The 21,280-nt window shown below is 54.2% G+C and overlaps 3 protein-coding genes across 14 annotated transcripts; 1 reads left to right on the top strand and 2 right to left on the bottom strand.

The window, feature by feature from the left end:
- Positions 1-139: 139 nt before the first annotated feature.
- On the bottom strand, positions 140-6,313 carry HAGHL (hydroxyacylglutathione hydrolase like). 2 transcript variants are annotated; one of them, XM_030001737.2, is made up of 8 exons: positions 5,923-6,313; positions 4,732-4,796; positions 4,528-4,645; positions 3,905-4,013; positions 3,614-3,717; positions 3,329-3,430; positions 3,164-3,243; positions 140-2,782 (listed from the first exon to the last, which is right to left on the bottom strand). In XM_030001737.2, exons 1-8 carry the CDS (start codon positions 6,025-6,027, stop codon positions 2,617-2,619), a joined length of 849 nt encoding a protein of 282 aa, XP_029857597.1. In that variant the 5' UTR covers positions 6,028-6,313; the 3' UTR covers positions 140-2,616. The 2 variants fall into 2 exon arrangements, with proteins under 2 accessions (XP_029857597.1, XP_040976164.1); XM_041120230.1 differs by having other exon boundaries at positions 3,164-3,240; positions 5,923-6,154.
- A 976-nt stretch (positions 6,314-7,289) lies between these two features.
- HAGH (hydroxyacylglutathione hydrolase) lies at positions 7,290-19,404 on the bottom strand. 11 transcript variants are annotated; one of them, XM_030001725.2, is made up of 12 exons: positions 19,297-19,326; positions 18,736-18,777; positions 16,932-16,962; positions 15,626-15,812; positions 15,259-15,440; positions 14,716-14,780; positions 13,283-13,400; positions 12,080-12,188; positions 11,021-11,124; positions 10,445-10,546; positions 9,888-9,967; positions 7,290-9,360 (listed from the first exon to the last, which is right to left on the bottom strand). In XM_030001725.2, the coding sequence occupies exons 5-12, from the start codon at positions 15,361-15,363 to the stop codon at positions 9,261-9,263; spliced, it is 783 nt and encodes a 260-aa protein (XP_029857585.1). In that variant the 5' UTR covers positions 15,364-15,440; positions 15,626-15,812; positions 16,932-16,962; positions 18,736-18,777; positions 19,297-19,326; the 3' UTR covers positions 7,290-9,260. The 11 variants fall into 11 exon arrangements, with proteins under 11 accessions (XP_029857585.1, XP_029857584.1, XP_040976169.1 ...); XM_030001724.2 differs by having other exon boundaries at positions 15,731-15,812; XM_041120235.1 differs by lacking the exon at positions 19,297-19,326 and adding an exon at positions 19,181-19,246.
- A 124-nt stretch (positions 19,405-19,528) lies between these two features.
- Positions 19,529-21,090, top strand: FAHD1 (fumarylacetoacetate hydrolase domain containing 1). Its single transcript, XM_030001729.2, has one exon. The coding sequence runs from the start codon at positions 19,649-19,651 to the stop codon at positions 20,318-20,320; it is 672 nt and encodes a 223-aa protein (XP_029857589.1). The 5' UTR covers positions 19,529-19,648; the 3' UTR covers positions 20,321-21,090.
- The last annotated feature ends 190 nt before the right edge of the window (positions 21,091-21,280 follow it).

Below are 21,280 nucleotides of genomic sequence, written 5' to 3'. Positions count from 1 at the left end.
TAGGGCTGTCAAAAAGCAAAGCTGCCAGACCTTGACCTGCCTCTTCTAACAGCTGCTCTGGCAGTACTTGCCTGTGTCCTTCTCAAAGCTTCTTCCAGTCTTTGTTAAAAGTAAGCCAACAGTGTAAAAGACAGGGGGGTTTTTAATGTTTTTAATTAAAAGCTTTACATTTTTCAGGTGTTGCGGATCAATTAGTGAATTCACAGTGTTCATAAGGCAAGAATCTCCCACTGCTTCCCCCACCCCACCCTATTCATTTTACAAGCAAGTTGGCAGTTTCAGGGAATGCCCTTTTCCATGCATAGATTTATAACACACAGTGTTATGCTAAACCATAAAATTTTTATCTACAGCAAGAGATACCACTGCTAATGTAAAGTCAGTCCAATACGCTGAAGTGCTGAGACCATAAACTCTGTACATCAGTGCAAAAGAAACGCATTCTGTTTCTGTTGAGAACATGCACGTCAGGCCAGAAGTGCACAAAAAAATAAAGCTAAATTAGCTGTAGATTAAACAATGGGGGGGGGTGTCTGCATTTTGTCTCTTCTCCAGTTACCAGGTTACCAACATGCACACCACTAAAGCCATCAGAGGACTCTGCGCCCAGAACATACCAAGACCTCGGCTGCTACAGATGCTCCCAGGTTTCTGTTCTCGACATGGTATCGAGAACAGCTTGAATTTCTCCCAGCCTGCATGCTGCTGCTATCAATGTGAGCGAACTCGGCGCTAGTTCTGGAACCCTCCCCGAACACACACGGGTGCATCTCTGCTCCCAGTATAAATACACTGCCAGAGGAACACCCAGGTAACATCTATGAACTGTACCATCACACTTAAACTGAGTAACTTTGAGGCGACAGTACCGAGGCAACTTGTGCAGCAGGATTAATTCTTCCCCTCCTGTGGGAGGGAGTAAATTCTAACACTATAACTTAACAAAAGGAAAAAAGAAAACCTTAGTCTAGTTTCTAGCAAGGGAATAAACAGCCATAAACCAGGCTTCAGTGGTAACACATGCAGTTCACAGTCCACACGTGAAAGATCCCGAAGTCAACTCTCTTCCAGTGTTAGGAGCTATAAAATTTATAATCAACGCTCTTTAAAATGACGACATACGGTAAAGGATTACAGGACCCGCTCCTCTGCGTTTTCATTTGAACTACGCAGAACGGGTGTAAACTCAGCAACACCGAGACAGTCGCACACACTCTCCTCGTTGAGGTAAAGAAGAAACCAGAGATGCGTGCGACTGTCCCGGCACGGAGTGACTCACCCAAGCCCAGACCCTTCAGAGGGTTTTTCACAGCTATTTACAGAGCTACCATCAAGCCCTACTTTTTCCCCAAAAAAAGAAAACTACTTTGCTGGTTGGTGATGCACCTCCCCACCACCTGCAAATAAAAGCTTTGCACATTTCTCAGACTTAAATAAAATAAAATACAGTACTGATTTTGCACAAACTGAAGGCTGGAGGCTGCAAGCTGAAGAGGCCCAGCTGCTCCCTAGCTCTTGTTCTAAAGATGAGGCAACGTAAATATAAGTTTCAGCCAAGTGTTTTCCAATTTTTTATCTTGGGGGGTTAAAAAAAAAAAAAAAAGAGAGGCAATGGATGCATAGCAACACATTATTGTTTGCTGCCTAAAAACTGTCACACCTTGCGAAGTATTTTACAAAGCCAGTGGCTTAGAGCACGCTTTCCTCCAGGCCTGAACTCCACCTGAATGTACTCTGCACAGTTTCAGTGGTTTGGATGGCTCCCATGCATCAGCGACTGCGTTACAAATCCCTATGCAATTTTTCTACATTGGCCTACTATAAAAATAGGGGAAAAAAAAAAATACCCAAACCCCACTGCAACGAGGGTTTCATTTAGCCCAGGTCTGGAGCCAGGTAGGTACTGCTGAACGCCAACGAAAACACCGGTCCCCTTCCCGGCTTCCGCTCGTGCATCCAAGTCCCCGCGCCTCGTCCCTGCCTGCCCTCGGCCCGAGAAGGGCACAGGGACGGCTGGAGCGGAGCAGGCAGAGCCAGGAGGGCTTCCCGGCCAGGCAGGAGGTCAGCGGGCTGCTGCAAAGCTCTGCTCCAGCTGACCCTGCGGGAAGCGGGATGCAGCACCCAGGTCTGGCAGGGCTGCAGGCAGGAGAGCCTTACAGCCTGATGGGTGCCGGCTGCTCCATGGGGTACAGCACCATGGTCCCCACCTTTTCCATATTCTCCCCTGGCTCCCGCAGGAGAAGGGCTGCAGGACGGGCGGCAGCTCCTGCACCCACCAACCTGAATGTTGCGAGCGTGGGTGTCCTCTCCTCCAAAACACCTCCTGACCAGCAGCAACCGCAGCCCAGCGGCCGGGGGGGCTTAACTGCTCGCTGAGGGCACCCAGGCGCTCCCTTCTCCCAGGGAACAGGCGCTCAGCAAAGCTCCCGTGGGCCAGGGGAGCCGGGCACGGCGCTGGAGGGAGTGAAGCAGAGCAGCCTCAAAATGAGCAGGTTAAAGACAGGAACTACTGCCGAGTCTTACGGGAGTTAAGTCGGAGCCAGATGGACGCAGCCCCTGCAGGAAGCCCCCGCCACGATGGGGATGCTGCGTTTTGGGAGCCACCACTGCGGCCACTCACTTCTTCTCGAGGAAGGGGCTGAAAAGTCCCCAGTCGAACGCGAGCATGGCCTGGGGATTGGGCCGCTCCTTGGGCTTCTTGAAGTTATCCTTCTCGGTGCGGAGGGTCCTCAGCACGTCCACCGGGTCCGTCTTGCCCGTGAACTTCTGCAAGGGCTCCTCCCTGCAAGGAGACCAGCTCTGCTGTGACCGCGGGGGACAGGATGGGGACCCCCCTCCCCACTGGGACCCCAGCACATGCTGGGATGGACAAGAGGGGAGTCACATCTTTGTGCCGGGTGGCTGCTGGGGGCACAGGGGGCTTGTCTGCGGGTACCCCGTGCTGGGCAGTGTAGGACCCCTCGTCTGGGCACCCTCCCCTCTCTCAGGGCTTGGATTTCCCACTGGCTAATGAAGCCACGGGAGAAGGGATGACGCTGGAGGGAAAAGGGGAGCAGAGTTTGGGGGCAGGACCAGCCAAGCTGGGGTCTGCCCACCCCCAGCTCGGTTCGGGGTTGACCCGCGGCAGGGCCCTCCGTACCCCCCAGGTACCGGCGCTGCTTACGTGACCCGCAGGAAGGGGTTGTAGAGGAACTCCTCCTGCAGCGTAGAGGGCACCGTGGGCAAGTCCTCATCATCCCGCTGCTGCCAAGGAACCAGACACGTCAAAAAGCCTGCTGGCACCCAATACCTCCTCTGCCCCTGCCCCGGCAGAGACACAGCCACTTACTTTGGCCCATGCGAGTTTCTTCTTCACTATTTCATTCTCCGGTTCCACTTTCAAGGCGAACTTGAGGTTTCGGACGGTGCATTCGTGGCCGCAGAACACCTTCTGCAATGCCAGCGGGAAGCACCCGGCATCACGCGTGCGCCTGGTGCCGGGTCCGACCCATCCCGGTCCCGCTGCAGCCCCAGCCCCGGGGACAGGCGTTCCTTCCCGAGCGGTGCCAACCTCAATCCCCCTCCCGATTTTGGGGTCCCTCCCCAGGCTGGGGCTGAGATGCGGGGCACTCACCGTCTCCTTCGGCAAAGCCCCCAGGATTTGGGTGAGGTTGGTGTACATCTGCTCCGCCGTCCCCTCGAAGAACTTCCCGCAGCCTCCCACGAACAGCGTGTCACCTGCAGGGAAAGGGGTCTGGGCACAGAAGGGACCCTGGGCCCACTCCCGAGGACAGGGTGCCAGGCGGGAGCCCCCAGGTGCTGGATTCACCCCATGAGCGCTGAGATCGGGAGAGACAGGCAGCAAGCAGGCAGCCTGCCCTGCGTCCCCGGTACCCACAGGGTGCGCGCCGGCAGGCTGGGATACCTGAGAAGAGAGCCGGAGCGTCCGGGGAGCCGTCCTCCCACATGAAGTAGCACATATGGCCCGAGGTGTGGCAGGGGGTGAAGAGGCACCTCACCCGGATGGCCCCAAACTGCGGGGAGAGAGGGTCAGGACCCCACTGGGGTCACCCCAGCCTCAACAGGCAGACAGATCCCCCACGGACCTCCCCAAGCCCCACGGCATCGCCTGCCTGGAGCTCAGCAGGTCACCGACATGCCGGGGGACGGTGGTTTGGGCAAGTCCCTGGTTGCACGCGTCTGCTCTGACGGCGTTCAGCAGCGGGGCCCCTGGAGAGGGTTGGGTCCCCCAGTGCAATCCTAAACCGGCTGGGAATGGGACGAGGTTTCTCCTCCAGTCCAGCGCTCCATCCCAGCCCCGAATCCACGGTGCCGCATCTGCAACCACCCCAGGGCATGGGAAGCCCGAGAGCACGGCCCTGGCCAGGCACCAACCCCGTTAGCTCCTGGCACGCTGCCGCACCGCTGGGGACCGCGCCATCGCCCAGCTCCGCTCCCCGCTGGTCCGACACCGCGCCGGCCACGGCCGCCCCGTGGGGCAGGATCCGTGCGCGGGGGCTGAGCTCCCGCAGTCCTACGGCCACGCACCGTCAGCTCCTGGTCGTGGGTCACCTTGTGCGTCAGGGCCCCGATCCGCTCATCGGCGCCGTACACCCGCAGGCCGGGGCAGAGCCTCGCCAGCTCCTCGTTGCCCCTCGCGTGGTCCCTGCGTCAGCAGAAGAAGGAATGGGCACCCGGTCCCGCACCGGGCACGGACACCCCCGGCCCCCAGCTCACGTCGGCAGCGCTTACCAGTGGTGGTGGGTGGTGAGGACCGCTCTGAGCACCACGTCCTCCTTCCTGACGATTTCCAGCAACTGAAACAGACCCAGAGCAGAAGGAACTGAGCGCGCGGAGAGGAGCCGACACACGCACCACGGCTGCGACAGACGCACAGCGCAGCTGTGAACAGCCGGCGCCCACCGTGCCCGTCCCAGCACAGGATCTGACCCGTACGGCACTGCTCTGCGGGCAAGAGACCCGGTGGACCAGGGCAGAGAAGAGAGTCAACAACTGCTGAGCAATGAGAGGATGAGGGTGGGACGAAGGCTCAGCTCCCCACGGCCAACCCCGTCGTGCAGAGCGGAGCAGGCGGATGGGAACACACTGTTCCCACGGGGACGGTGGCATTTTATGGCCCGTGCTTTCGCAGTATAAGAAGGGAGGTGCAGAACGGGCCGTGCACATGGCCACTGCCGCTGTGGGGAGACGGTGGCCGTGCAACCCATCCCGGCTTCTCCGCTACGGCGAGGGGCCGAGCAGGGCTGCCAACCCCGCGGCTCAGCTGCCAGGAGGCTTTTAACGCCAACTTAAAATTCATCGCTAGTAACAAACCCTCTCTGGCTGCTCCTGATTACGTTCCTCAAAGAGGAAGGAAACGTCCGAGTCAGCAGCAACAAACGCTTAAAAACCGCGACGGCGTTTGCACGATGTGCAGAAGCTGAGGGGGGGCACAAAGGGGGTCACCAGGCAGGGGGGCCGTGGGGGTCACGGTGGCGAGGGGCGACCCCGGCCGCTGCCTTCCCTGCCTGCCTCCAGCGGCATGGCCGCAGGCCGACTCCTGGGAAACGGGACTTGATGTGGGAGACGCGCTCCAAAGCTCTATTTTGGGTCATTCTCGCTTGTTTTGGGGTCTGCAAGGCTTCCAGCTCAGGCGTGGGGAGGGCTGGGGGGTATGGATACCCCCCCCCCGCAGCGCCCAGGGGGGGGGGGGGGGGAGCGGGGTCTTGCACACCCACCCCTGCTCCGCGGGGGCTGACCAGGGGTCAGCCCTGCCGGCGGGACGCTCCACGCGCCCACGGATGCACCCCGCTGCGCGCACAGACCCCGCGTGCCAACCCCACGCTGGGGCCACCGCCACGTCCCCCGAGTGGGACCTCGCAGCCCACCCGGGACACGGTGGGACTGCGGCCGCTCGGGGTGGGGGGGGGAAGCACCTCTCACCCTTTTGGGGACGGCGGCGTCCACCGCGACGGCGTCCCGGGTGCTCTCCTCGATGACCAGGTACATGTAGTTGTCCTCCAGGACAGAAATCACCTTCACCTTCATGGTCCCCCACGAGCACCAGCCACGGGACACGGGTTGGGGGGGGGGGGGGGGGGCCGGCCCCACGCAGCAAAACCTGGAGGGGGGGGGGGGGGGCCCGGCCCCACGCAGCAAAACAGGGGGACGGCCCGGTCCCCGGGCAGCCGCGGGGCGAGGACGCGGGGGGGTGCGCGGTCTCTCCCCCCCCCCCAACTTCCCAGCCCCGCCGCGTCGCCCCCAGCGCGACCCTCGGCGGAGCCCACGCGTGACGCGACCGGTACCTGCGGGCGGCCCCGCCCGGGGCCCCGGCGCGGCCCCTCCCCGCAGCGGGCGGGCGCGTCCCGCCCCCGCCGGTGCAGTGCGGGGCGGATCACGCTGCGTGGGGCGGGGTGACATCCCGCACGGCCCCCCGTGCGGTGCGTGGGGGCTTCTTTCCTTCCTCTCCCCCGCCCCGATGCAATGCGGCTCCCGGAGCTGCCGGTGCAAGAGCAGGAGGGGTGAGACCCCCGCAGCCCCGCGGTGGGAGGCAGAGGGATGAAACAGCCCCTCGCTATTTCACCGTGGGCCCCCGCATCCACGCGTCCACTTGCGGGGCCCCGCGGCTGACCAGGTCGCGGTAAGGCTGACGGCGGAGGGGAGCCCAACCAGGAGGAAGGCTGGGGCACGCGGCGTTCCCCCCACCCGCACCCCAAAACCGCAGCAAGTCGCAAAAACAGCCGCTTCGCCCACCGCCAGCGATGGGAGGGATGAAGCTCTCCCCATCCTTGGGATGGGTCGGGGGGGGGCGCTGGGAACAGCGGCGACACAAGATGGAACGGACGGACGAGTCCCGCGCACAGGAGGGGAGGTCCCGGGAAAGTCTCCTGCACGCCCCAAACCAGAGCTCCAGGGACAGCCTCCGACCCACTCGAGCCCAAAAAGCACCGAAGGCGCAGGGCAGGCACGAGCAGAGCCGTGCTCCGGCTCCTTTCCCAGGTGGGCACAAGCCCCAGTTCAGGATTGACCACGGTTCCCCCAAATGCCACTTGTGAAGGAGAGAACGGCGCTGGAAAGCAAGAAACAAGCGCTGAAACGTGCTCTGTTCTTCTTTCAAAAAGAAAATACAGTTGTAACAAGACCTTGAATAAAGCCCCAGAGGATCCCAAAATGCCACCCGGCACCCCCCCAGGATTAGGCAGAAAGACACTTGCAGTTGGTTGACTTCAATCGCTAGTACAAAACCAAAAAAAAAAAAAAAAAATTATGAGATAAAGAAACCCCCTTCTTCCAGAGCGCCCCGCCAATGCTCGGTTTACAGCTGTTATTTATTTGCTCATTTGTCAAACAGCCATCAGTACAGTCATGCTCCGTTGTAGCAGCACAGCATTCAAGTTAAGGAGGCGGTAAAGTTTTAGGTACCACTTTTTTTTCTGAACTACATAAAATTTACCTTTTTAAAGCAAATAAAGAAATGGTGCTACGCCAAATCCCGCTCATACACTGCCATTCAGCATGTTGGTTGGAACAGCAGGCCACAGTTACAGCAGTGACACCCCTTGGTTACGGACTCCATCGTGGCATTACCAACATGCACTGGGGAGAGGGGGAGAAACTGGAACCAAAATCGTTTGAATCTTTCCTTAGTTTCAGCTGCAAAACATTTGTTTGAAAATGTCTTGTACTTGAGCAGATCTACGGTACACAGCTGAGACCAAGAAACAAGGAAGGAAATATAATTAGGAGAAAGATGCATTAAAGACGCAGATGCCGAGCCCGCAAGGCTGGGTCCTACCACCCTTCACTCCATCTCTTTTGTTTAAAGACTGAGCTGGAGGATGGGAAGTGCAGGAGGGGGGTGACCCACTCACGGAAAATCTGGATTTATTTTCCCCCAAAGTTTATCCCATTCATTCACTTTGACACACTATTCCTGCGTCAGAAAAACAGCCCAAGGGGAAGTTCCCTCCCTGCAGTTTTCAAGCTGGCTGCCGTCAGGGGTCATACAGCACTAGTCCAAGAACAGAGATGGCTTTTAAGCCCCACGGACCAGCCAAGGAAAAGAAACATGCCAGGCTAATGGGGTTTCTCCGGGGGTCTGAGATCCGAGCCCTGTTTAAATCTGGCAATACGTGGACACCCTCACCATTTGTAACATCACCTCTGCGGCTTTTCTAGCAGAGAGGCTGGACCAGGCAGGGGCTGCAGGGCGGGTGACCGACCCCAGCAGCACACAGCACCTGCTGTAAGTCAGGCCCGTAAGCTGGAGTCTCCCAGGCCCAGCACGGCTACTGCCAGTGCTCACCAGAACAGTCGCTCTCTCGCTGGGGAACAGCACCCGGCTAATTAATGCTCCTTTGCCACGTTACTCACAGCAAGGTACAAAGCCGCTGTTCTGGCTATCGGCAGCAAGGCATCTGTTGGAGGATCTGTTAGACACGCAGTTAGTCACTAGGTAAGTTCTTCTCAGGATTTTGAACCAGCAGACAAATCCCTTCTTCACTTGTGTGGTACTAATACAAGTTAACATACAGCTCACACTTAAGAGCAGTAAGCAGGTACATGCAAACAGGCTTAAGTTAAGAGAGAAAGGGTATAAGCAACAGTGCAATCTCTAAGCCAGCATGCTGCCTGGAAAAGTTACTGCAGTCCACGACAGGGAAGGTCAGAGAGAAGAGAAAAGCTGGACAGTCCCCGTGTGCCATTCCCAGGGCCAGACCACCCTGCGTATTTCACAAACTAAGCCCTGAAATGGCGGTGGCAGAGCAGGTCTGTCCCTGAGAACTGGTTTTAGTGGAGCCAGAAGCAACAGACTCAGAAGTGCTTGTTTAAGTAGCAGCATGGACAAAAAGTTCAAATCTTCAGCTGGCAATGTAGTTACTGCATTTTGTCTCTGTTTTAAATGAAGATATCTCAGGCCCCAGTCCCACTGTCTGCATTCATGTCAGGCTCCTACAAAAGTAACAAGAGCTTTTCCTAGACCTCAAGATTTGACCCTTCCCCACCCCAGACTCTGAGCCGTGTACCGACACTTGTAAAATGATCTGCATGTGACATGTGACAGTTTGAGAGCCAGCAACAGAAGGATAAATATTCTTCATCATAATATAAATATGCTGTAGAACATCTCAACAAGGACAAAGTGCTTTTTTTTCCTTAATTAAAACAAAATAAAAACCTAAATATGACTGTCTCAACCACAACAGAAGGTTCAACTCCTAAAACATCTGAATAGTCTAAATTACACTTAAACTGACATTAAAGTGATCCAGGCAGAGTGCTCAATCCTTCGGGACTCGGAAGTTATCCTTCTCTTTTCTGATGGCCCCCATTGTTCGGATGGGGTCGGTCTCCCCTGCGTGCTGCTGAACCGTCTTCTCCCTGCCAGGAGGGAACACCAGGGACAGCAAATGCAAAGACTGAAAGATAAAAATCTTATATATGAAGTCACTACTATCATGTTTCGCCTGCATCAAGGGGAAATGTTACACTTGAAGATCAAAGACTCAGGGCTTTGGCACAGGCTTATCACCTCCCTTGGTTTAAACGCTCATTGGCAAAAGGAAATTGCAAACACTCTTACTCCTTGAACAGCATCTTTTGCTGTGCCTGTCTGCCAAAGTCTGCTTGATGAAAGAACGTAATTACACAATGAAGCTTGTTCTGTCTCCTGAGTCAGGGACTTCAGCACTGGCAAAGATGCTCACCACAACCCTTCAAGTTTCACTGCGGCAAGCTTCTGCTAGGACAGCGAGTATATTTTAAGGAGAGTCTTGAAGGCCTCAGAACAGGAATATGCGAGGCAGGAGAGCAATCCCCACTTACAGCTCTTTCTTTGGAGACCTCCTCCTTCCCACATCCCCCCTCCAAACACACGGACCACTCCCACACCCACATCTCCTCCATACCTCACTCGCATGAAGGGGTTGTATGTAAACTCTTCTGCAATGGTGGAAGGTATGGTTGGCTCACCACTGTCATACTTTGCCTGTAACAAGGGAGAGACTTCTGCTTAATGAGGAATGTTTTAGTGAACAAGAAACATCCTGTATAGGAACCACGCAGGCTCAGTGCTGCACCTAACTGCCTGAGCTCTCCTCGGGCCAGGCCCTTCCCAGGGCCACGCACACAGCCGGACAGACAAGCACTGAGGCACATGCAGAGAGACTTGGGACCGAGCTGACCCTCCCAGACAGACATGGACATCAGCCTGTAATTATACCAAGAAGTTTCCAGGGAGGGTCACATCTCCACCAGGCAGCAAATCGTCTTCTCTGGGCCACACACAAACCGTGCTCCCCAACACGTCACTCCCCTGGACGCACAACATATTGCGGCTTCTGACTCTTAACTCCCTTCCCTCAGCCTCTCTTTCTCCCCAACACTGTCTGCTCTCCTCTACCTCCTCAGAGAGGCTCTGCCTCCATGAAAGCATAAAGTCTAGCCAAAGGATGAACCAGCTTACCTTGGCCCAAGCAAGCTTTTCCTGAATAGCGACATTATTGGGTTCAACGTGTCGAGCAAACTTGAGATTGTTGATTGTGTATTCATGACCGCAGTAAACTTTCTAGGAAGAAAAAGGAAGAGTGACACCAGGTAACTCTAAAGGTACAAAGGTAGAGTGTCAGGTACCATCATCGATGTTATGGTACAGCAGGAACAACAGAGTCAGCCCTCCAGGACACACGACACTCTCCGCCAGAGACATGCACAGGAACAGAGCCAGGACTTATCAGCCAGTACTATCTGCCAATTTAACGGCAAGCCTGATGAAAGAGCCCAGGCATCCCAGCTCGCTAGCCTTTAATAAGCAGCCCCTACTTTTTCCCCACAAAGCACAAACATATTTGGGGCAGGTATTTCCTTCCCAGACGACTCCAGCTATTCAGCATCAAAGACAATTCCTGATGTAAGCATTCATTCCTTCAACACATGAGAAATTCTCTCTTTGCACAACAGTATTATTAGGAAGATAGTTTCTTTGATGTCTGTAGTAGTTTCTGGCTGGTTAACTTACTAGCACAAAAGGAGAGGCTCATACCGTTTTGGGGTCCAAGCTGCCCAAAATCTCAATCAGCGCTCTGTACATTTCCTCCGGGGTTCCCTCGAAGAATTTCCCACAACCAGCCACAAAGAGCGTGTCACCTGCAAGGGAGGCGTGACACGGCATCAGGACCAGACAAGTCTCCTCACACCAAAGCGTGAGCACACGGTCCCCGAGGGCTCAGTCCTGCCATTGCTGTCCTGGCTGCAGCTCAGCAGAAGGCACAGAGAGCACCAGGCTACACTGCTGCCCCATACGGGCTCAGTGCTACATAAGCCCACGCGGCAAACGCAACTTCTAATTGCAGGAAACCCCACAGCCTCACCAGGCAAAACATGCCAGCACTTCTCTACCTGTGGGCAGTCTGCTGTCCCCTCTTGTCCTTTCTAGACTGGACAAGGAACACCTGTTCTCTTTGCTATGAAGTTCAACAAAGATGAGTCGCCTCTGCATTTTCTCCCCAGTGCTCCCTAAAATCTTGCTTAAGCCGTTACTTCTTCCATGCAGCAGCTGGTGAAAGCTCTGGAGAATGCCCATCAGGAGAGGGATGACATGGCAGTCTGGGGAGACTGGGCGCAGTCTCAGGGAAGGGGGAACCCTACTCTCCAAAACAGGATCCAGAACCTGGCTACCAGCGATGGAGCACCAGCCCTCTCTTACTCCCTTATTTTCTCTTCTCTCAGTTTTGTTAACAGACATGAGTACAGATATATGGAAAAGCAACGGGTTTTGGTATCAGCCACAGTTTGGCCTGAGACAGCAAACCAACAGCTCGTTTCAAGGAAGAAAATGCTAGATGTAGGACTCCTCCAGGTATTGCTCTTGATGTTGCTTGCAGGGTGTCCAGCAATGGCTTACAAACCCAGAGGGGTTTCACCACCTTCATCTACAATTGCTACTTGGTAGCACTTGGTAAGGGGGCAAGATGTGGATGTTAACCTGCTGCACTGGCAGTAAGGGATGAATGCACATCCAGAGTCAGGAGCACACAGGCAGAGGGGTAGCTTATTCCTTTGCAACACAGACTGCCGGCAATGTAACCTCCCAACTCCTCACCTGTAAAAACAGCAGGTGGCTCGGAGCTATTTGGCTTAGTCACATAATAACAGATGTGTCCAGAAGTGTGACACGGCGTACAGAGGCATTTCACATTAAGAGATCCCACCTGAGAAGAAGGCAGAAGACTAGAGCTTAAGCTACTGTTTGCTAGCATTTGTATGGTTAGAAAAGAATTGCAACTATTACAATGGTCTAGTAGTCCTACAGACAAATTCTCATACAGCTGGCCAGTAAACATCAGCTCTGCTCCTGCGAGAGTCCAGCAAGAGGGTTTTATGGCAGGGACTTGGAAGGGAGCTGTTTCCTCCTAGCAGGTGTTGTGACAAAGAGAACCACCAGATTCTTTCATTTACATACAGAGTGACTCAGCGTCTGGTTGGCAGTAAGAGCAAACAGATCCAAAGCAACACAAAATCCTCAACAAAGTTAATCAAGTGTAAAAAGCTCCAAACGAAAATGAAGCTGAAGGGAAGAAGTGGATGACACTCACGAAAAGGGAAGGATTAAACACATTCATGAGGCCAAGGGGATGTTTCCCCCACAGCCCTGATTTGCACACCTTCCCATGTACTTCTGTTCTCCCTTCTTTGCTGCTGTCCCCCCCCAAAGGTGCACTGCAGGACTAGCAGTGATATTCATACCAGCCTGCACATTTCACAGCAGTTTATGTCATCTGCCAGTTCATCTGTAAACAAACAGCTAGGTACCAACAAGGTTTGCTGCTTTAGCTCTGGAAAAGCAACACAGACAGCTAGCGCTGCCGGCCCACCTTCTCTTCACCCTGTATTTCAGCCTTCGTTCAGAGAGGACCACTTGCATTTGTTCGGTGCTAACTAGGCTCTAAGCAGAGCACAAGCCCTGTCCTTCCACACATCTGTCCTGACCACCCCAGTTAAGGTAGCTGTCAAGGAGCACATGGACACCCAGCACGCCCCAGGCAACGCAGGTGTCTGAGCCATGCCAATGTTCTCATCAATGAAGAAGTATCACCGGCCAAAACAAGACAGAGGGGTTATGGTTCACAGGGCTGGAAAAGGGTGAAAGTTGTACTTAAACTATCAACTACATCCAAGAGATGTTAAAAGGTAAGAGAGCTGTGACCACAATATTAACTCAAGTTGGACCACACTGGTCCAGCTCTAAAGCTGTGACAAAAACGGGAGATGCCCCCAACCAAGTCCTGCAGCTCATTCCCTTTACCTTGAGTGATGTAAGGTGAGACACTTTCTGTGTCAGTGCTCCAACTCTGCTGTCTCCCCCATACACACGCAACCCCGTCTCCATCTTTACAAGCTTCTCATTTCCTCCAGCATGGTCCCTGGAAAGTCAGAAAAATGGTTTGGGCAGAGCTGAAGACAAATTTATCGTAACTCATATTGCAATGGTAACTTCAACGTGATCATTTCTGATCAACTAGTGTCCCAGTCTCTAACACTGTCCTCATATCAAAGGGTATGCCACATCAACACAAGTGGAGACAATTTCTCCAGTAACTAGGGCAGTGAGAGGGGGGAACTGTCTCCCCAACATTTTTGCCCCCTCCCTCAATGGCAGGCTGGGGCAGGGCAAGATCTTGGGAGGGGACATAACCAGGACAGCTGACCTAAACTAACCAAACAGATATTCCATACCATATGACGTCAACTCAGATATAAAAGCTAAGTAAAGGGAGGCGGAAGGGAAGGCATTTTTGTCTTCCGGAGCAACCACCACGCGTACTGAAGCCCTGCTTCCCAGGAAGTGGCCAGACATCGCCTGCTGATGGGAAGTAGAGAATAATATCATTTGTTTTTCTTTGCTTTCACGCACGACCTTTGCTTTCACTTTATTAAACTGTCCTTATCTTGACCCACGAGCCTTTTGTTATATTTTCTCCCCCCTGTCCAGCTAAGAAGGGGGAGTGATAGAGCGGCTTTGGTGGGCACCTGGCACCCAGCCAGGGTCAACCCACCACACCCCCACAGGTTCATACCTAGCTGGGAAACACCAGCCTTAGGGGCTCATGGTCAACTCTCCAGTAACTAGGGCAGGAAGAGATTGAGATAACTGGGATATGTGTAATTCAGTGTCCCACAAGACACCGTGGAGCAGGCACACAGAAGTCCAAACAGCTCAGCATTCGCTTGTGGTGCTGATCCTGGCAGATCACGGCTGGCTCTCCAGCCACAGAGATGGCTCCACTATGACCCACAGGAGAGGTTACTCAGGTTCAGCACTGCAAAACTGCTAGAGCGGAACATTCATCTTTATGTCCCTGGCAGAGTTAATCTGCAATGCAGGTAATACTCCCACAAGCGCTGACTGTGAGTAGCACGCCGTACAGGCATGTCCTAGCACTTCAGTGTGAGCGTGCTCCCTCCCACACTCCACAACTACCTTCACACACATTTATTCACTGGCCACCTGGAAGAAGTCAGCATTTTAAAGGTTAAAGGCACTGACCCACAGAGCTTGCAGTCTAGACAACGCATCTGGTGATAGCAAGCCCAAGGGAACACTTCCTGAGCTCTGATCTTTCTCCTCACATCTAAGCCCCTGCTTAGAGAAGACCGACTTGATGCAGAAAAGCAACAATTCTTGACTGCCTGTGTTTATGCAGAGGGAAGAGAGATCCCACTAGAGCAGACAGTTACCAGTGATGATGTGTGGTCAGGACGGTGGTCAGCTTCACGCCATGCTTTTTGACTGCATCCAAAACCTGCAGGCACAGGGCACAGCAAGAGCATTACAACTTACGTGAAATGACTTAACAGCACACCTGGTGCCTGGTGTAACCTGGACACAACTGCTCCAAGGTTTGAGAGCACCACACCAACAACTCTGCAGAGAGCTCATCCTTTGCCGAGTCGTAGTTACAGGTCAGGACACATGGTCTCTGATCCAGCTAGCCGTGACTGAGCCCTCAGTCCCATTTCCTCTTTCCTGCACTACATCAAACTAAGGGCAAAAACCAAAATCAGGTCAATAACCCTTGAAGTCAGGGCCAAGCTGCCTGAGCCCAGAAGCAAACTACCTGTGAAGCCCTGCCCGTACCTATGCATGGCCAGTATTTCCTGCCCTTCCCCCACGCCTGAGTCAGTGTATGACTAATTCTCTCGTGGATGTGGCAACCTGGAAGGATCTCCCAGACCCGCAGCAGTGAGCACCCTGCTCACAAGGGCAGCAGACAGCATTACCTTCTGGGGCTGCACAGGATCAACTATGGCAGCTTCCTTCGTTTCCTCATCAATAAGGAGGTACATGTAGTTGTCTGTGAGGGCTGGGAGTAATTCCACCTTCATGTCGGCTTGTGTGACCGTCTTCGACTTCCTCCGCTCGTGCTCCGTGTGCAGGAAGACAGCTCGCAGTTGTGCTGGACCTGGGGACCGCAAAACAGTCAAACCTCAGGTTAGCCTAGGGAGGGGAACAAGTGGGACAGAACACAGCAGGTCCCCCAGCCCATGGCCCCACAGAAGGAAGGGTATGGACAGCCCAACACGCCTCCTTCAGAGGAAGAGGAGAGAGGCCACCACAGGACAAAGCCTTAGTGCCTGGCTGTGTCACCTTGTGTCCCACAGCACGGGAGGCTCTTGGTGCCCTGCAGCTGCACCGAAGAGGGACAGGACACTTTGCTCCCAGAGATGTGCTCATGCAGGGAAAGCGCTGTACCTTGATTGGAGAGAAGATTTCAAGGGGCAGGAAGGCAGAACAGAGAGGGAACAGCTGGACAAAGGTCAGCCTGGGACAGTGACTTTGCAAAAAAAGCACAAAAGGCTATGTTACAGCCAAAAGACAAAAAAGGAGGAAAAAAAAAAAGGAGAAATACAGAAATACACACACTGCTACAACAGAAACATCTGGTTTGTTACTTGGGGAAATCGCATCCTGCACAGTGCATAGAGAGAAGACAGGCTCTCTGCATGGAAGGCAAGGCTCCCCACCTGGCCAGGTACCAGGCACGCAGTGTGGGCAGGTTTCTTACTCGCAGGCTACCTTGATGCAACAGCAGTGCTTCCCCCTATTTGCTTTCGGTTAAATGTTTAATCAGATCCAAGAAGAAAATCTCATTCCAGATGTAAATAACCCAGGCCCCACTGTTCAACTCACAGATACGCAGTTCTTAAAGAAACAACCAAGCCCTAAGAGGCTCTGCCATAAAAAAAAGGAAAGGAAACAAAGAGGACAAGGTCTTCCATTGCTGGGGCACTGCAATTCAGGCCTGGGTCCATACACGTGCAGGGAAAGAAGCATCAGTCTCTGCAAGTCAGAAATCAGTTGTCTTAACGCCCAAGGCCATCGCATGCCACTGAACGTGACTGTGTTGGTCTGAACGGTGCTGGCTCAGCCGCTGTTTCATTTTGCACCACTGACTCTCTCCCTAAGGCTCCCGACGCTCAGTGCTTGGTCACCTCCATCAGTGCCAAAGGGAGGGGTCACCATGCTCCTAATCAACCTGCCCCAGTCTCCCAAAACAGGTCAGTCCTGCCCACGCCTGATAAGAGCCTGCTTTAGAGAGAAGCGGCCCCACAGACTGGCTCCAGCCAACATGGACAGCCCCCACCCTGCAGCTCCACAGACCGACGGGGCCAACAAGGCTGCAAAATCCCATTCCAACTTCTGACTGGGGCATGCAGCTGCTGCTGCACACCCAGCGCCAGGGCCAGGGCTCTGGTACAACTGTCCTGCCCAGAACTTTTTCCCCCCTTCTACCTCCGCCATCTCACTTGCTTATGAGGGAAGGGAGGTAAGAAGGGGAGATGGTAGTAAAATTAAACACAGTGCTGCAAAGAAAACCCCAAGGCATGACAGTATAGGCATGCACTGGGTATTTGACAGTGAAGGCATGTAGTATTGAGGAAAGTATCCATACCTGCCAAGTGTTCCTCTGGAGCAGAAGAATCCTTTCAAAAAAAGAACAAAACAAAACAAAACCCTTACTACTCCTTGATAGGGAAAAAGAAAAAAAAAAAAAATCAATTGCTCTTTAACTGCTCCCTAACATGAAGCACTTTTGGATGCTATCAGTCACAAGAGCTATATATACTGCATGTTTGTTTGCATACTAGACACTAACTGGAAGAAAAAACAAAAAAACAAACAGAAGAAAACACAGCCTTGACTTCAAGTCAAAGGAATTATTCACATACTTAAAATGCTTTCTTCCTATGAACCATTTCTAACCTTGGCCATGATCCCAAAGTCTCTTTGCATGTTTAATTCACAATTCTTACAAAACAAACAAACAAGCTACACCACATAAGGAAACGTTTTCTAAAATGTAATTTAAACAAAGGAATGAGAAAACATCCACGAAGTATGAAACTCATTCTGAATTCCCATCTGCAGCTAAGCTGCACCTTTCCAGCCTGCCCACTCGGCGAGCAGACCAGAAGCGCTCTCACGCACGCCCAGCGCTGCTCTTACTAGAAGGGCGTTCTCAGCCCCAGTTGTGCTCAGAGAAGCTCCCCAGGCAATAGGTAACCCCTGCCCTGGCCCAGCACTAACACAGATCGTTTCAGGATCACTGTAACGCATGCCGGTCTGCTCCAAAATTAATGCCCAATGACTTCATTTTTGCTCAGTTTTGTAACGCATCCTTCCTGACTTCATGCCTGAAGCAGAGAGGACTGGGGAGAGCAGAACACCAGCAGCCTTTGAATCACACGCTTCAGCTTTCTGGAACAGTTTGTTAGTGCAGCTTGAGTCGCCAAGAGGAAAGGGTTCGCAGATGGGAAGCGTTAACATTATCACATAAATGCATACATGCTGGAGTCTGAAGGCAAGCAGGCAGCAGCACAGTGTAAAAAAGGTTTTCTCAGAAAAGGGGTGCTTCGTACATTTTCTCCATAGCATTTTGTTTTACTCTTTTTATTAGAGAAAAGAGTGGAAAATTCCTATTTCAAACATGGCTGTCACTCAAAAATGACTGCACGCACATAGCCAGATGAACATCCCTGCCTTGCCTCATAAGAAACACTACATTCACTTTTTACATACTCTGCACGCAGATATTTTATGGATACCCAGCGAGTTTGTGGCTCCACACAATACCAAGTGAGCTGGTCCACAAACCCAGGGCAACACCCACTCCCACTCGACTTGCCCGCCTGGCACACGCTGCTGGCAGCACAGCCGGCTCCAGCCAGCGTGGGCAGGGCACGCACCCACCCACTGGTGGAGCAAAGCCTGCCTGGAAAGTGCAGCACCCACCCTGCAACCTGGGGAACTTAGGAGGTGCTGATTACTGGGTTTGACATATTTGTTCCCAAGATAGCATCAGGGTTTCCAAGTCTGGCAGTTAACTCCAGTGGATTCTCACTCATTTAGGCCAGGTCTTAAAATGGGAGTGATGCAAAAGGCCTCTGGAAAGACTCCCCAGAGACGCTGTGAAACTAAAGCCCAAGCTCTAGTTCAAGGAGACGCTTTCAGAACTTAGGCCCTAAATTTAAATGCAGAGCTTAGACAGTTTTGGTTTTGGTTTTTTTGTTTACATTGCCAATAAAGTCTGCCATTCACCAAATCCAGTTTAAATGCCAGCCCCAGTCCCCCAAGCCCTCCTCCCAGAGCAATAATGAGGGCTTTAGCAGCGCAAAACCACCGCAGGAGCCTCCCTGGTGGGTTATCGATGTGAAAAGCCACCGACAGAGACAGGCTCCAGCTGAGCAGATACTGACCTACTTGGGGCTGTGAGTCAGCTTAAAAACCTCGGTGCACCCCTGAGCCGGGAAACGAGAAGAGAAAAACCACGATCAAACTTCCGAGCTTGCTGGGGGACCCGCTGCCAGGCGGGCTGAGCCCCAGGGCCGGCCACCCACGGCCGGGTGCTGCAGCCGCCCAGCTCCCTGCGGGTGCCGGCTGTACGGGGGCACAGCGCAGCGCCCTCCCCGGTTCCAGCTGCAAGGGAGAGGGGGGGTCACCGCACGTCCCCTCCGCCCCGGTACCGGCTGCAAGGAGGTCACTGCACAGACCCCGGCCCCGCTGCAAGGGGGACATCCCACCGCTCCCCACGCCCCGGTCCCCCCCCCGCCCCGCGGCCCGGCCGCCCTGGAGGCGCTGCCCGGCCCGGCGGGTCCTACAGGGGCGCATCCCCGGGCGAGCCGCGCCGCCCTCCCCACGTACCGGCTCGGAGCAGGGCCCCAGCTCCCAGGGCCGCCAGGGCGGTGCCGAGGCCCCGCCAGCCCCCGCCGAGCATGGTGCGCCGCGCCCCGCCCGGTGCCCAGGCCCGGCCCGGTTACCTTTGCTCCCCGCCCTGCGGCCGGCCCCGGGGAGGCGGGCGGCAGCCGGCACGGCCCCGGCCCCGGCCCCGGCCCCGGCCCCAGCCCGGCGTGCGGCGGGGGCGGCGCTGCGCCCGGCCGGCCCCCTCCTTCCCTCCCCGCTGCCGCTCGGCACGCCCGGGCCGGGCGATTTGCTAACCAGGGTAGGGAGGCGGGAGGGCGGACGGCTGCCCTGGGCAATCCGCGGCGGGCAGGGAGCAGGCAGGCAGGAGAGGGCGGCGGAGGAGAGGCGGCGGCGGCGGCGCGGCTCCGGGCCCGGCAAGGACACCCCAAGGGCGCCCGCGGTCCCCGGAGAAGGAGACCCGCCGCGGGCATGGCCTCCTCCAAACCCCTGTCCCGCTTCTGGGAGTGGGGCAAGAACATCGTCTGCGTGGGGCGCAACTACGCCGAGCATGCCAAGGAGATGGGGAGCGTGCCGCCCCGGGAGCCCATCTTCTTCCTCAAGCCTTCCTCGGCCTACGTGCGGGAAGGTTCGCCCATCCTCCGGCCCTACTACTGCAACAACCTGCACCACGAAGTGGAGCTGGGGGTGGTGATCGGGAAGAGAGCCCAGGCTGTGGCCCAGGAGGCCGCCATGGAGCACGTGGCGGGCTATGCCCTCTGCTTGGACATGACGGCCAGGGACACCCAGGAGGAGTGTAAAAAGAAGGGTTTGCCCTGGACCCTGGCCAAGGGCTTCAGTTCATCATGCCCGGTCAGTGACTTTGTGCCTAAGGAGAAGATTCCAGACCCTCACAAGCTGAAGATCTGGCTCAAGGTGAACGGAAAGCTTAGGCAGGAGGGGGAGACCTCCTCGATGATCTTCTCTATCCCTTACCTGATCAGCTACATCAGCGAAATACTCACCCTGGAAGAAGGGGACTTGATTCTAACGGGGTCTCCCAAAGGAGTTGGGTCTGTGCAGGCCGACGATGAGATAGAGGCTGGGATAAGAGATGTCCTCTCTATGCGGTTTAAGGTGGCGCAGCAAACGCGTAGATCCTAACCGGGAGCCTGGCAGCGACCCTGTCTGCGAAGGAAGAGGCTCTTCTGGGAACATCTGGTGAACAAAGAGACACCCAAGCCGTCCTGTACGTTAAACACTTACATGGCCCAAGCATCTAACGGGCTGTCATGCATCAAAGACACGTAACCCATGCACTCGAAAGGCGTTTGACTGAAACAGCCCCGTTCCCGTGGAGGCTTCAGCCTCCTCTGAGGCTGTGAACCCGGAGTCCAACCCAGCTTTGGGCAGGTGGTTAATACCTTAACCGTACGTTGGAAATGCCAATGGAGACGGTGTGCCGGACAGCCAGGGAGGGGAGCAGCGCTGGCTGTCACTGTGTGTGCTCTTCTGTTCTAGTGATGCTTTGGGCTTTGCCAATGTATTGCCTTAAAATAAAAGTCTCAAAATTAAACCATCAGAATGGTGATGTAGGAGCTAAGGCTCACCCATGCTATCTATATAAAATCAAAGATGTATGTGTAAAAGTAAATCAAGAATTACAGCATCAGAAAGAATTTCTATCCTTGGGGTATTCTACAATAAAAAGATGTTTGTTTGCTTTTTAGATTAGTTTCACGATTCCTCCGTGCATTTTTCAAATGTACAAATTAAATGAGGGTTGCTTTCCCTCCCACTCCAAGGGGTGTAATGCAGCAGGAAGTGTGCCAGATGCTTGGCAGATCTTTTTTCCTAAACTGAGCTTTAAATATGCTTCTAAAAGTAAAATAATACAAAAGATCAAGAATAAAGCAGCTCATTGGTAAAGATAACCAATAAACTTGTCTTTACTTTTATTGATTTAAAAATATTTTTAATAGAAATCTAACTGCAGCAATTGCCATTACTTATACAGTGCAGTGCAACAGTGAAGTTTTTAACTATTTCCAGCTGTTAAAAAGCCATGCTGCATAACTTTTCCCGTTTCCAAACTCCAACTGATCTAACACACTCTTACCAGTT

This window comes from Aquila chrysaetos, chromosome 25 (genome assembly GCF_900496995.4).
Source record: "Aquila chrysaetos chrysaetos chromosome 25, bAquChr1.4, whole genome shotgun sequence".
NCBI classification, from domain to species: Eukaryota; Metazoa; Chordata; class Aves; order Accipitriformes; family Accipitridae; genus Aquila; species Aquila chrysaetos.
Note: the sequence above shows the minus strand (reverse complement) of the source record. Positions and strands in the feature narration are given on the sequence as shown.